The sequence below is a fragment of the Loxodonta africana genome, chromosome 5 (genome assembly GCF_030014295.1).
Source record: "Loxodonta africana isolate mLoxAfr1 chromosome 5, mLoxAfr1.hap2, whole genome shotgun sequence".
Lineage (NCBI taxonomy): Eukaryota > Metazoa > Chordata > Mammalia > Proboscidea > Elephantidae > Loxodonta > Loxodonta africana.
The window spans coordinates 63,832,246-63,847,779 of NC_087346.1; the positions used below are offsets into that span (position 1 = coordinate 63,832,246).

At 36.9% G+C, this 15,534-nt stretch overlaps 1 protein-coding gene across 8 annotated transcripts in view; it reads left to right on the top strand.

Annotated features, from left to right (window-relative positions):
• The window catches only part of FAM13A (family with sequence similarity 13 member A), a 363,829-nt gene that overhangs the window by 222,061 nt on the left and 126,234 nt on the right, over nt 1–15,534 (top strand). For 4 of the 8 annotated variants that reach the window (XM_064285550.1, XM_064285551.1, XM_064285552.1 and 1 more), the window contains 2 exons: nt 5,871–6,031; nt 11,404–11,466. In XM_064285550.1, coding sequence (XP_064141620.1) covers nt 5,871–6,031; nt 11,404–11,466 — 224 coding nt within the window. Of the gene's footprint in view, nt 1–1,943; nt 2,035–5,870; nt 6,032–11,403; nt 11,467–15,534 lie in introns of those variants that run through there. The other 4 variants (XM_064285554.1, XM_064285556.1, XM_064285558.1 and 1 more) reach the window with 2 other exon arrangements.

Consider the following 15,534-nt stretch of genomic DNA (forward strand, 5'->3'; position numbering starts at 1 on the left):
GGTGCCGTCGAGTTGGTTCCAGCTCATAGCGACCCTGTGCACAACAGAACGAAACACTGCTCGATCCTGAGCCATCCTTACAGTTGTTACGCTTGAGCTCGTTGTTGCAGCCACTGTGTGAATCCACCTCATTGAGGGTCTTCCTCTTTTCCACTGACCCTGTACTCTGCCAAGCATGGTGTCTTTCTCCAGGGGCTGATCCCTCCTGACAACATGTCCGAAGTATGTAAGATGCAGTCTCGCCATCCTTGCTTCTAAGGAGCATTCTGATTGTACTTCTTCTAAGGCAGATTTGTTCGTTCTTTTGGCAGTCCACGGTATATTCAGTATTCTTTGCCAACACCATAATTCAGAAGCGTCAGCTCTTCAGTCTTCCTTATTCATCGTCCAGCTTTCACATGCATATGACGTGATTGAAAATACCATGGCTTGGGTTGGGCGCACATTAGTCTTCAGGGTGACGTCTTTGCTCTTCAACACTTTAAAGAGGTCCTTTGCAGCAGATTTGCCCAATGCAAAGCATCTTTTGATTCCTTGGCTGCTGCTTCCATGGCTATTGATTGTGGATCCAAGTAAAATGAAATCCTTGACAACTTCAGCCTTTTCTCTGTTTATCATGATGTTGCTCATTGGTCCAGTTGTAAGGATTTTTGTTTTCTTTGTTGAGGTGCAATCCATACTGAAGGCTGTGGTCTTTGATCTTCAGTAGTAAGTGGTTCAAGTCCTCTTCGCTTTCAGCAAGCAAGGTTGTGTCATCTGCATAGTGCAGGTTGTTAATGAGTCTTCCTTCAATCCTGATTGCCCCGTTCTTCATACAGTACAGCTTCTCGTATTGTTTGCTCAGCATACAGATTGGTAGGTATGGTGAAAGAATACAACCCTGAGGCACACCTTTCCTTACTTGAAACCAGTCAGTATCCCCTTGTTCTGTCTGAACAACTGCCTCTTGATCTCTGTAAAGGTTCCTCATGAGCACAATTAAGTGTTCTGGAATTCCCATTCTTTACAATGTTATCCATAATTTGTTATGATCCACGCAGTCAAATGCCTTTGCATAGTCAATAAAACACAGGTAAACATCCTTCTGGTATTCTCTGCTCTCAGCCAGGATCCATCTGACATCAGCAATGATATCCCTGGTTCCACATCCTCTTCTGAAACCGACCTGAATTTCTAGCAGTTCCTTGTGGATGTACCGCTACAGCCACTTTTGAATGATCTTCAGCAAAATTTTGCTTGCATGTGATATTAATGATATTGTTCTATAACTTCCACATTCAGTTGGATCACCTTTCTTGGGAATAGGCATAAATATGGATCTCTTCCAGTCAGTTGGCCAGGAAGCTGTCTTCCATATTTCTTGGCATAAACAAGTGAGCACCTCCAGTGCTGCATCCGTTTGTTGAAACATCTCAATTGATATTCCATCAATTCCTGGAGCCTTGTTTTTCGCCAATGCCTTTAGAGCAGCTTGGACTTCTTCCTTCAGTACCATCGGTTCCTTATCATATGCCACCTGTTGAAATGGTTGAACATCGACTAATTCTTTTTGGTATAATGACTCTGTGTCATTTAATATTAAACTTTTTATCATAGAGCTGTCAAATTTTCCTATAGATTTTAGAGATTAGACCTTTGTCAGATATGTCATAGTTAAAAAATTTTTCCTAGCCTTTTTAAAGGAACTCTTGATGAGCATAGTGTTTAGATTTTAGAAGATCCCAGTTATCTAGCTTATCTTCTGGCATTTGTGTATTTCTAGTTATGGTTTGTATCCTATTTATGCTGTATATTAGGCCTATAAAAGTAGGCCTCTTGTGTTGAGCCTGTTTTTTCTTCTATGATCTTTATAGTTTTGTGTTTTATATTTAGGTTTTTGATCCATTTTGAATTAGTTTTTGTGAATGGTATGAGGTATGAGCCCTGTTTCATTTTTTTACAGATGGACATCCAGTTTTGCCACCATTATTTGTTGAAAAGACTGCCTTTTCCCCATTTAATGGACTTTGGTCCTTTGTCAAATATCAGGTGACGGTAGGTGGATGAATTTACGTATGGGTTCTCCATTCTGTTCCATTGGTAAATGTCTTAGTTATCTAGTGCTACTATAACAGAAATACCACAAGTGGATGGCTTTAACACAGAGAAATTTATTTTCTCACAGTTTAGTAGGCTAGAAGTTGAAATTCAGGGCATCAGCTCCAGGGGAAGGCTTTCTCTCTCCGTCCACTCAGGAGGGAGGTCTTTCTCGTCAATCTTCCCCTGGACTAGGAGCTTCTCCATGAAGGAACCCCAGGTCCATAGGATACACTCTGCTCCTAGCACTGCTTTCTTGGTGATATGAGGTCCCCCCTCTCTGTTTGCTTCCCTTTCCTTTTTATCTCTTGAAAGATAAAAGGTGGTACAAGCCACACTCCAGGGAAACTCCCTTGACATGAGATCGAGGGTGGAACCTTAGTAAGGGTGTTACAATCCCACCGTAATCCTTTTTAACATAAAATCACAATCACAAAATGGAGGACAGCCACAAAATACTGGGAATCATGGCCTAACCAAGTTGACACACATTTTGGGGGGACACAGTTCAATCCATGACAGTCAACGTGTCTGTTGTTGTACCAGTACCAAGCTGTTTTGACTACTATAGTAGGTTCTGTTTTGACTGTATAGTAAGTTCTGAGGTCCAATAGTGTGAGGCTTCCTACTTTGTTCTTCTTCGATAATGCTTTACTTGTTCGTGTCCTCTTCCTTTTCCATATAAAGTTAATGATCAGTTTTTCCATCTTGTTAAAGAATGCTGTTGGTATTTGGATTGGGATTGCTTGGTATTTGTAGATTACTTTGGGTAGAATTGGCATTTTTATACTGTTGAGTGTACCTATTCGTGAGCATGGTATGTTTTTCATTTATATAGCTCTCTTTTCATTTCTTGCAGTAGTATTCTGTAGTTTTCTTTGTATTAGTCTTTTATATCCGTGGTGTGATTTATTCCTAAGTATTTTATTTTTTTTAGGGGCTATTATGAATGGTATTGCGTTCCTGGTCCTTTTCATAGCTGTCTTTATTGGTGTATAGGAATCCAAATGATTTAGTATGTTTATCCTGTGTTGTACTACTCTGCTAAATTGCTTAGTTCCAGTAGTTTTCTTCTGAGTCTTTAGGGTTCTTTATGTATAGTATCATATCATATGCACATAGGGATAGTTTTACTTATTCCTTACCAATTTGGGTGCTATTTATTTGTTTTTCTTGCTTTTATTGCTCTAATTAGGACTGCCAGCACAACGTTAAATAAGACAGTGATGTTGGCTGTTGGTTTTGTAGAGATGCCCTTTATTATGTTGAGGAATTTCCCTTCCGTTGCTATTTTATTGAGAGTTTTTATCAGGAATGGGTATTAGACTTTATTGAATGCGTTTTCTGCATTGGTTGAGATGATTATGTGATTCTTTTATTTATGTGGTAGATTATGTTGATTGATTTTCTAGTGTTGAACCATCCTTGTGTACCTGGCATGAATCCCACTTGGTAGTGGTATATTATTATATGATACTGAATTCTATTGGCTAGAATTTTGTTGAGAATTTTTACACCTGTATTCATGAGAGATACTGGTCCATAATTTTCTTTTTTTATGGTATCTTTGTATGGTTTTGTACCAGGATTATGCTGGCTTCATAGAATAAATTTAGAAGTATCCCTTCATTGTCTATATTCTGAAATAGTTTGAATAGTACTGATTTGAGCTCTTCTCTGAATGTTTGGTAGAATTCTCCAGTGGGAATTCTCTATCTGGGCCAGGACATTCTTTATGTTGTTGGGAGTTTTTTGTTTTTTTATGTTTTCAATCTCTTCTTTTGTTACTGGTCTTTTTAGATTTTTAAACTCAGTTTGTGTTAGTTTAGGTAGGTAGTGTATTTGTAGAAAATTGCCCATTTCCTCTAGGTTTTCAAATTTGTTGGAATATACTTTTTCACAGTGCTCTGTTATGATCCTTTTTATTTCGGTTGGGTCTGTTGTAATGTCTCCTGTTTCATTTCTTATTTGGGTTATTTTTCTTTTGTTATTTTGGTTTTCTTTTGTCTATGATGAATGGTTTGTTGATTTTGTTGATCCTTTCAAAAAACGAACTTTTCGTTTTGTGTTGATTCTTTCTATTGTTTTTGTATTCTCTATTTCATATATTTCTGCTCTGGTCTTTATTATTTCCTTTCTTCCAGTGGCTGTGGGCTGCTTTTGCTGTTCTCTTCCTATTTGAGTTGTGTAGCTGTTTTGATTTTGTCCCTTTCTTCTTTTTTGATGTGTGCATCTATTACTATAAATTGACCTCTGAGCACCGCCTTTGCTCTGTTCCAAAGGTTTTGATATGATGCGTTTTCATTCTTGTTTGATTCTAGGAATTTTTTTTTCCATCTTTGATTTCTCCTATTACCCAGTGGTTTTTAAGCAAGGCATTATCCAATTTACATGTTTTTAACTTTTTTCCCTTGCTCTTCCTGTTATTAAGTTCTACTTTTATGGCTTTGTAATCAGAGAAGATGCTTTGTATTATCTCATTGTTTTGGATTTTGTCAAGGGTTGCCTTGTGGCCTAAGATAGGGTCAATTCTGTGGAGCGTTTCAAGTGCATTGGAAAAGAATGTATACTTTGCTCCTGTTGGGTAGAGTGTTCTGTATATGTCTATGAGGTCAAGTTGGTTGATTATGACCTCTAAGTCATCTGTATCTTTGTTGAGTTTCTTTATCGATGTTCTGTGCTTTACCAAGGGTGGTGTGTTAAAGTCTCCTACTACTATTGTGTAACTATTAATTTCTCTTTTCAGTGCTGTTAGAATTTGTTTTATGTATTTTGGAGCCTTATTATTAGGTGTATAGATATTTATTTTGGTTATGTCATCATGGTGTGTTGTCCCTTTAATCATTGTGTAATGTCCTTCCTTTCTTTTATGGTAGATTTTGCCTTAAAGTCTATTTTATCTGAGATTAGTATTGCCACTCTTGCTCTTTCTTGGTTGCTGCTTGCTTGATATATTGTTTTCCATCTTTTGATTGTTAGTATATTTATGTCTTCATTTCTAAAGTGTGTCTCTTGTAGACAGCATATTGATGGGTCATTTTTTTTTTTTTTAATCCACTCTATCACTCTCTGTCTCTTTATGGGTACGTTTAAGCCATTTACGTTCAGCATGATTATTGATAGGTGTGAGTTTGTTGCTGTCATTTTGCAGTGCTTTTTTGTGTGTTGCTGATGTTTTCTTTGTTCCTCTTACTCTCTTGTGCCAACTTCCTTTTGTTTGTGTATTGTCTATTTGTTTCTTTAATTTTTGTAGATTTTGTTTTTACTGAGACTTTATGTTTTTCTTCATTTTGGTGAGTAGGTTTGTTAACTTTCTTTGTGGTTACTTTGAAAGTTACCATATCCTCCTAAGTTTGAACCAGTCTTTTATTACTTGATATCACCTTGACTCCCTCTCCATTTGAAAGTTCTGTATCTACACACCGTTTATTCCCCCTTTATTGTTCTGACATTGTTGTCATTTGTAGATTGATGTCTCTGGTTTCCTGCTCTAAATCTTTTCATTTGATGGTTAGGATTCCAAGATTGATGTTTGTATCTCTTTTACTTAGTTTTTCCAGTCTTTGCTGCAGAGGGATAGCATGGTGCTTCTGTCTATAGTGCCATGTTGGTTCCATCTCCCTATATAAGAATTTTTATCTGTATTTTAAATTCCGTGCCTATCTTAATATTTTCTGCAGTGTTACTAATGCATTAGATTATTAATAAATTAGAATAAATTATCTTCTTGAATAAATTTTAAATACCTTTAAATTTATCCTTCCCCCACCCCCCCCCCCAATTTTCTTTTCTAGATCCCAAAGTCCAGGAGTGAGGGATCTATTCAGACGCACAGGGTACCACAGCCCAAGCTATCTGATGGCATTCCCCAGGTCAGCCTGCTAACCCGTAGAAAACCCTGCTTGGATGACATGAATTTAGCAGAGGAAGCCAGTAGTGCTAACTTAGTGCCCAGGTTGGCATGTTTCCTTTGTCTACATACTACATGTTCTGCTGTCCGCTCTGATGTGTGTGCACATGTATATATATCCATATATGCACACGTGTGTAGGTATGTTTGCAATAGTAAAAATATTTCAAATCCAGTCTAAGTTTTGAGAATTTTCTAATAGTTCTTATCGTAGTAGTATTGCTGTTTTGTTTTGTTTTCTGGATTAAAACAAGTTATTTAATCAGTACTATGCTGGACTCGGAAACCCTGGTGGCATAGCGATTAAATGCTACGGCTGCTAACCAAAAGGTCGGCAGTTCAGATCCACCCGGTGCTCCTTGGAAACTCTACAGGGCAGTTCTACTCTGTGCTATAGGGTCGCTATGAGTCGGAATCGACTCGACAGCGGTGGGTTTTGGTTTTTGGTTTGCTGGACTCACTGTTAAGCCTGGAGAAGTTACTTTTGGGATGCCATTTCGTAGTTTCTTTAGTGGCAAACATACACGATTTATAGTAGAAATCAGAGTTTTTAAACTATAACCAACTCTCTCAAAGTTCGAATGTTGCACATTATACCTGAAAGCTCCAAACGTCTCTGGTATACTTGAAGAAAAGGCATATAATTTTCTTAAAATAGGTAAAATGGTGTTTGAATCTTATTTCCTTTTAGCATATAGAATTTTTCCCTTTAAGGCTTTTTTATCTTTTATCATAACCTGTTTCTAAGAGAAGAAATATTCTATTCCAAGTATTAGGCAGAGTATTCAGGAATTGAAAGATATTTATGATATTAAATATATAAATAGTATAGTAAAGGAGCTTACCACTTTGGGTTACCTTATAGAAGAGATGGAATTTGAGTGGGATTTTAAAAGAAGATAATTTAAGGAGGAAGAGAAAGAAGGCAAGGACATTCTAGATAGGCATAGTCAGGAGGCATAATGAATATCTTGGAAATAGCAAACAAATGTATGTTGTTATTAAAGAAGTGTCATATAAGGAATCAGTTGAAGATAAGTCTAGAAAGGTGGAGTGAGGCCAGACCTTTGTGGACCTTGAATGCCAGGCTAAAGTACTTTTACGTTAAGTCCATCATTCATTGAACAAATGTTTGGCAGTTCACATCTGTGTTTTTGGAACTGCTTTAATAAGGGGGATGCAGATGAGAACAAAGCAGACCAGGAGCCTGTGTTCATGGACCTTACATGTTAATGGAGAGGCAATGGAGAGACACAAATAAAAAAAACTACAAAGAAAATAATTTCAGCTGTAATGAATGAGGATTATTAAGAAATTAAAACAAGTTAATGTAGTACAGTGACTCCAAGACAGTTTTAGCTTGAGTGGTCAGAGAAGGCCAGAGTTGAGACATATAGGAGGAAAAGGAAAGAGCTTTGTGAATACCAAGGAAAGAGCCTTCTAGGCAGGGGTTATAGCAAATGTAAGATAACTAAGGTACAAAAGAACAAATATTGTATGAGACCACTATTATAAAAACTCTAGAAAAGGTTTACACACTAAAATCAATCTTTGATCATTATGAGGGAGAGGAAGGGTAAGGAGGGGAGATCACTAACTAGAATAGTAAGACAAGTTCTAACTTTGGTGAAAGGAAACACCACACACAGTATAGGAAAAGTGAACACAGCTTGACCAAGGCAAAGCCATGGAAGCTTCATAGACACATCCAAACATCTTGAAGGACCAACTTACTGGGCTGAGGGCTGGGGACCATGGTCGCAGGGGACATCTAGGTCAACTGGCATAACATAGTTCTAAAGAAAATGTTCTACATCCTACTTTGGTCATTAGTGTTTGAGGTCTTAGAAGCTTGCAAGTAGCCATCTAAAATACATCTATTGGTCCCATCACATCCAGAGCAAAGGAGAATGAGGAAAACCATAGACGCGACAAAAATATTGGTCCAAAGAACTAATGGACCACATGAACCACAGCCTCCACCAGCCTGAGCCCAGAAAAAGTAGGTGGTCCCCAGCAACCACCACTGCCCATTCTGATAGGAATCACAATAGAGCATTACAAATAGAGTGGGAGCAAAATGTAGAAAAAAATTCAAACTCACCAAAAAAGACCAGACTTACTAGTCTGACAGAGACTCGAGGGACACCTGAAACTATGGCCCTGGACAATCTACTAACTCAGAACTGAAGCCACTCCAAAATCTACCTTTCAGCCAAAATTAGGCAGGCCTATAAAACAAACAATAATACATGTGAGCAATGTGCATCTTAGTTCAATCAAGTATAGGAAACCTAATGGGTAACACCTGCCCAAAAGCAAAGCGGAAAAGGCAGAAAAGGACAGGAAACCTGAACAAATGGACATGGGGAACCCAGAATGTAATGGGAAAGGAGAAGAGTGCTGACACCTTGTGAAAATGGCATTATGTGAAAATGGAGAATGACCACATCAGATCACAGAATGGGAGGTGACTACATCATTACATAACTGCCAAATTATATCATTACACAACTGCCAAACCACTGAGAATCGTGGCCCAGCCAAGTTGACACATAACCATCACAGCCAGTGTTATTCTTTCCTGCACCTCGGCGTTCATCATTATCAGACATACATTGCTAATGCTCGAAATAGTAAAGTAGTAGATTTTTTACTATTGTCATAAATGCAAAATGTCAGATAATGAATTAATAAGTGTGGAATACGTGTATAGTGTTGGAGGCAGTTATGGTATATTAACACACAGTAATCTTTATTGAGCTCTAATTATGTGGCATTTACTTGCTGGGTGCTAGGGATTCAGAGATGAGAGACATAAGTCCTGCACTTAGGGAGACAGAAGAAAAGTGGTTAAAAATTCAATAATTATCATAAGTCCCTGCAATGTACCATGCACTGTGAAACAGGCTGATGATAAAAACATAAATAAGCTTCAGGTGCTCCACACAAGAAGCTTAAAATGCAAGTTGACAGGGTACTGTGTGAGGACAGAGAAAGGTTGTGGAGTCGTGGAGGGAGATAAGGGTCGGAGAAGGTGTTGGAAACGAGGAGACTTTTGAACTAGGGCTACTAGGAGAAGTAGTTTGCTGCTCAAGGAAATAGAGATAAGGTGCTCCTGGGATCAAAACAACACGTGCAAGTACATCCAGAGCAGTGAGGACAACGTGGAGAACTGCAAGTGCAATTGATTCAGTTTATCTGGAGTTTAGAATGAATAGGAAAGGATGAAGGTAGGCTAAGAAACTCAGCTGAATAGGTCAGCACACTCCCATAGTAAGGAGTTTAGATTTTCTCTTAAAAATGATTGGGGCGATTGCAGGAATACAAGCAGGAAAATGATATAAACAGAGTTCTGTTTTATAAATGATCCTGTGGCACCAATGCAGGAGAAAAGAATAAAGGAGGACAGACAGTAAGAGGAGCTGGGAGCCCTCCAAGGAAAACTGTTGGGGTAGTCCAGTGCAGGGTGAGTGTGTCCATTAAATTGTCAGAGAATGAGGAGGCATGAGCAAATCTTTGTTCTTTGGAGGGAAAGAAGAGAATAGACTGTAGCTAGGGAGGAATTAGTCCAGAAAGGGTTGAGTTTTTTTGTTTCATTGTATTACAATATTCTAATGCATAAAATGTAAGCAGGTTGTATTCTCAATGTACAGGGGCACTAGAGAGGAAGCAGCTGCTGTTATAAGCCAGGAGCCAATAGAACAAGGACCTCCAGGGGGAAGTCAGAGCAGGTAGCAGGGCACCCTGGGAGGCACGTTGGGCAGAACACAACCGCAGGGCACTCTTCCTGTGATAGCAGTGTACACGTGCTGCCCCGGCATTGCTCAGGGCACAGCCTGCACAGCCCATGTGAAGGTCAGAATCCATAGAGGAATCCACCTTGGTCAGTGCAGAAATGTTAATGAAAGAATGAAGAGCACAGGTACAAACCATTCATGGGGGTAGGAGAAACACTAAACACTTGGGTCACGTGGCTGGGATGACACGAGCTAGTCAATGCTATTTTACCAAATTACTGTGTAAAGAATTCTGCCAAGAATGCCTTAAAGGGAATAATGAAAGAATGATTCAGGTGTTTGTTATTGATATCACTTTTATTGATCCAATCAAAAAATGTTTCCTGCTTCTAAAGGTAACAGGAAAAGAGCTTGCTGTTTGGAGAATGAATTTGTATTTCTGAGGTAGAATCAAGAATTGAGATTATAAAGGCAAGACATAGCTAACCTTTGCTCTAGCTACCGCTTTTTCCTCTATTGAGCATGTTATATCCCCGGTTAAAAGATGTTTTATTATTTATAAATTTCTTATGTACGTTCCAGTTTTTTTAAAGTACAGCTTTGAAGAACTGGGACTCCTTCATACTTGGCAACTTTAAAGGTGCAGGTAGAAAAACATCATCCATGAATGAGTCTTGCTAATCCTTATCAAGAGGGAATTCATTCAGCTTCCTGTCCCAAGCCATAAATTCACTATATCTGCATAGAGATTTCGCCTTTTTCCTTATTATGTACTACCTAGCAGTACCATGAGACAATTTTTTTTGAATAATTATTGTGAACAGTATTTGTGAGACAAATTATTAAAATACAATTGAGGTAATTAAAATAAATTTAATTTTATTAAATTAATAAAGAAATTAAAAGTACTTTATTTATCTTTGAAATAACAATAGGTATTACACCAGTATCCATTTCAAAAGTGAACTTAGAAATCTGTTTTCATTTGCAGTTACTTGCCAGAACAAGTTATTGGTTAGCTCAGAAATTTAAAACGAATGAATGAATGTGTGTGTGTGTGTGTATGTTTAGGGAAGTTTCCACGTTTCTCCTTATCAATTTATTAGTTACCCCAGTCTTAAACACAAAGGTTGGCAGTGTGTACTGAATACATCTTTATACCTTTGTTCTCTGATAAACTATTTGCTTTGGCTTACCAACTTTTTTTTTTTCAAGGAATTGTGAAGAGGATTTTAGATGGGTTTTTCCTAGTATTAAAATTTTTTTAGTTGCTCAGTGACAAATGAACAAAAACAATTCGGCAAAACCTATTCATGTTTGGCCTGTAATCGGTAAGTCTGATTTATTCCGCAAACAGAGAAAGTAAAATCATTCTGTTTGCAAGTGTTAAAATCAGTGCAACACATTTATACTTAACACTTTGGTTTTTGGCAGAGTTACTGTATCAGTTGACCACAAAGGTAAAAACAAAGAAAAAACTTTAGGCACTGAGATTTCCAGAATGATGAAGAAAGTGCCCTGTTACTTTTAACAAAGTGGTAAAAAAATCTCTATGGCTTTTGAGAGGCGATTTTAGACTTTTAACAGTCTGTTTTTGATCACTCTGAATTTTTAAGGTTTAGACCTGTTGCATTATTTTTTCCAGGCTAACTCACTTTGATCTTTTTTACTTCTCAGTTTCAAATCCAATACAGAATCCCATTGCTTCTTGAGATGTTATGGAAATGCGAATTGTTACCAGTAAGTGTCTGTTACTTCTCTACTCTTCAGATAGTAGCAACAAAAAATAAAATCTTAGAGGAGTAAAGCATTTTAAAATTTGATGTTTTGAAAAGCCAAAGAAGGGTTATTACTTACTGGCTGATTTCTGTCTTGGTATGTATAATAGAAATACAAAATATATATATATTATTATTCGTATTTCTATTGTTATCTAAATTGGCATGTAAGAGGTGGGTTTATTCCTGTCTTTCTTGTAAGAATTGTGATTAATTTCTCTGAAAAGTAGTAATAATTCCTTATAACTTGGTAAAGATGGTTGTTTTTAGAAAAATATTTTATCTTTGACAAAAAAGTTAACATATTAATTGCTTCGTATTAGATATAGTTGATTCTTTTATATCTTTTAGTTTCCTTAGAAAGAAAAATCCATGTTTTCAGCTCACGTTATCACTTTGGCTTTGGCTATTTGCCTTTTAAAGCATTCATTAGCTTTACAGAATTTTGTGAATTAGAAGAATGTTTTGAAGTACATTTTATGTCCATTACCAGATTTCTTTGTTGTTTAATAAGATTAATCATTAGCTTTATTTTACTTTATATGTTTTTCAGTGGAATTATTATTGAACCTGGTAAAATCAGGATAACATATATAAGAAACCATTCCTAGTACCCTAAAAATATAGGGACTTTAAGTATTAAATATATTTTCAATATACTTTATAAAAAGCTGTGATTTTAGCTCCTTTAAAACATGAAAGTTCATTATTGGATCTATACAATAGTCTAAAAATCTGTGACCTGTGTCTTAGTCATCTGTGAAGCTGATCTAGGTAATAAATTCTTATATCTCGGTATATCTTCACCAAAGGACATTTTCTTTTCTAACGATTGAGCAAAAAATGTTTTTATGCTTTTTGTATATAATTGAATATGATTGCTAGAGTATGTTGAGAAAATGAACTATGTAGATTTAGTAATTACTTCCATCTTAAGCATAATTTAAGGATATTTTATTTGTTGAAGATATAATCATGTAAACAACAATCATTTTCTAGTCTTCATAGAACCTTTCTCTTGCATTGCTTCAATAGGAAAGCTTAATTATAAATATCTCTTTATTATGTTAGAGCTCAGTAGAATGATCTGTTTTTTACTGAATACAAAGCCAAGGAGAAGTGCTTAGAGACGTGTTCATATCATTCAGTGAAAGCATTAGTAGAATCTCTGTATTATCTAAGGAGTCCCTAAGTGGTAAGTGGTACTAACAGTTAATACTAACAGTTAGTTAGCATCTGTTAGCCAAACAGTTGGCAATTTGAGTCCACCCAGAGGCACCTGCAAAGAAAGGCCTGGCGATCTACTTCCATAAAAAAAAAAAATCAGTCATTAGAACTCTGTGGAGCCCAGTACCGCTTTGGCACACATGGGGTCACCTTGAGTCAGAATCTGCTAAGTGGCAACTGGTTTTTTTGATACCCTCATAAAATCCACAGTAGCCATTCCTAAAATACTGTAAGAATTCTCTTTTGTAATAATGATGTCCATGGTACTAAAATTCACAATAGATTGAAAAGCATAATTTATAATTCGACATACCTACTATAAAAGAGTACATGCCTGTCTTTCTCTACAGTATAACATTCACATTTGGTGAGTCAGTCACTGGGTGGCACAAAAAGTTAAGCACTCAACTACTAGCCAAAAGGTTGGTGGTTCAAACCCACCCAGAGACACCTCAGAAGACAGGCCTGGCAATCTGCTTCTGAAAGGTCATGGCCTGGAAGATGCTATGGAGCAGTTCTACTCTACACACATGGGGTCACCAAAAGTTGGAATAGACTTGATGGCAGCTAACAAAAACGACAGCATTGGACAGATACATACCTTAAGCAAAGCTTAAACATTTCAGTCCCTCACTACATATAATATTATCTTATTCCTTTTAAAAATACTGGGGAAAAAATAAGAACAAAACTGCAGGTATTAACTAGTATGTTAAGAAAGTCTACTTAAAAATTTTTCAGGAAGAGAAAGTTAAATATCCACCCCCAAAAAGTAAAAGGTAGAACTGTGTGACATTTAAAATTTGAGATTTTAAAATGATTTGAACAGAAATTACTGAAGCTTCAGGCATAGCTATCTTACCTGTTTCAACATGTGAAATAGATAAATGATCATATTTTCATTTTTTCTCGCCCTTATTATTTTAGAACTTAAATAGTGAACAGGGTTAATATTTTTAGTATTTTGGATGTTAAATTGTCTTATTGTAATGTTTTATTTGAAAGGTAATGTATTCCTTTAAATGTGTGCTTTTAGAGGCTCATTGCTATATTTACATGTGATTTTCCTAGAGGCCAAGGGAAAATTTCTGGTTTTCTTCTATAAAGTCGAGATGAAGGCACAATAGACCACCTACTGTATAATTGTATTTATATGAAATGCCCAAAAAAAGCAAATGAATAGAGACAGAAAATAGGTTAGTGGTTGCCTGGGGCTAGAAGTGGTAATGGGTTAACCGTAAATGAAGCTGAGGGATCTTATTGGGGGAATGAAGATGTACTGAAACTGGCTTATGGTAATGGTCACACCACTCCGTAAAACCCTAAAAATCATTGACTCGTGCGCTCAGAATGGATAGATTTTATGACATGTAAATTATGCCACAATAAAAACCAAACCAAACCCATTGCTGTCAAGTTGATTTCAACTCATAGTCACCCCATAGGACAGAGCAGAACTGCCCCCTAGGGTTTCCAAGAAGTGGCTGGTGCATTCAAACTGCCCACCTTTTGATTAGCAGCTGAGCTTTTAACCACTGCATCACCAGGGCTCCATACCAGCAATAACATTATAATATTGTTTAAAAAAATACAGATACAAACAAACCAAAAAAAAAAGCCAGGATGAAGAGGAATGGATATGCTGTAACAGGAAAGTCACTTGATTGCAAATTGCTGAAATACAGCTGTTGTTTTAAGTAAATGATACCTGCAGAGAGGTTGGTTTGTTACATTTTAAGAGAGTTTTTTCCTTCATACTTTTCTTTGAATATAACAGAGCATGGTGGTAGAAATAAAGGTCAGGTCCTCATAAAAGGTGATTCATAAGGAAGGACAGGAAAAGCGGGTGAGGGGGGAGAAGCTCTTTGTTTTCTCATCCCTAGAAGGATTCCAGGAGCCCTGGTGGCACAGTGGTTAAAGCACTCAGCTGCTAACCAAAAGGTCAGAAGTTCGAACCCACTAGCTGTTCCACAGGAACAAGATGTGGCAGTCAGCTTCCATAAAAATTTCACCTTTGGAAGCCCTATGGGGCAGTTCCATTCTGTCCTGTAGGGTCACTGTGAGTCAGAATTGACTCGAAGGCAGTGAATTTTTGGAAGGATTCCAGTTTGTTTTTTACAGTGCTATAATCAAAAGCCGTTGAAGTGATTAGTATTTAAGGGAGAGATGGAAACAGAAGAAAAAACCTCCAACATCTTTGAAGTTACACAAAAAAATTGAAGGTTCATTGTCTATGATCAGAAAAGTCAGCTGGCTTGCTGCCATGCTTAAGGTAAACTTTGTGACTCTAGGGAAGTTGTCTTCAGGGCTGAGTGTCAACACAAGTCCGGTTGCTTTTCAAGGTGAGAGTCTGTAGACATTAACAGTTAATGAAAGTTGTGTACTTGCCTTTTACATAAAGAGATCAAGTCATTAAGAGTAATTAAAATGCTTTCATCTTTCATAATTAGAATAAATAGCTATCACTATTCTATTTAATTAAAATAATATGTTGAAGAATATAGAATAAAAGAAAATATCTTTGCTTATGTCGCAAACGTGTTCTTAGTTTAACAAACAGATGAGGAAGAACTACAGTAAATCACTCTTCAGTGTGTAAAAAGAAGTCTTTCCCTGGGAGAGCACATACTGCCTGAAGGAGTTGTTCTACTCTAAAAGTACTTTCTTATCTGTTCTTTTTTTTTTCCAATACTTTTTATTTATTGAAAATTTTCAAAACATTACTAATAAAGCTAAAGTTCTCTTTGAGTCTCTTGCCTTACAATTCTGATTCTCTCCTCTCCCCCCAGAAGTAAATGTGTGA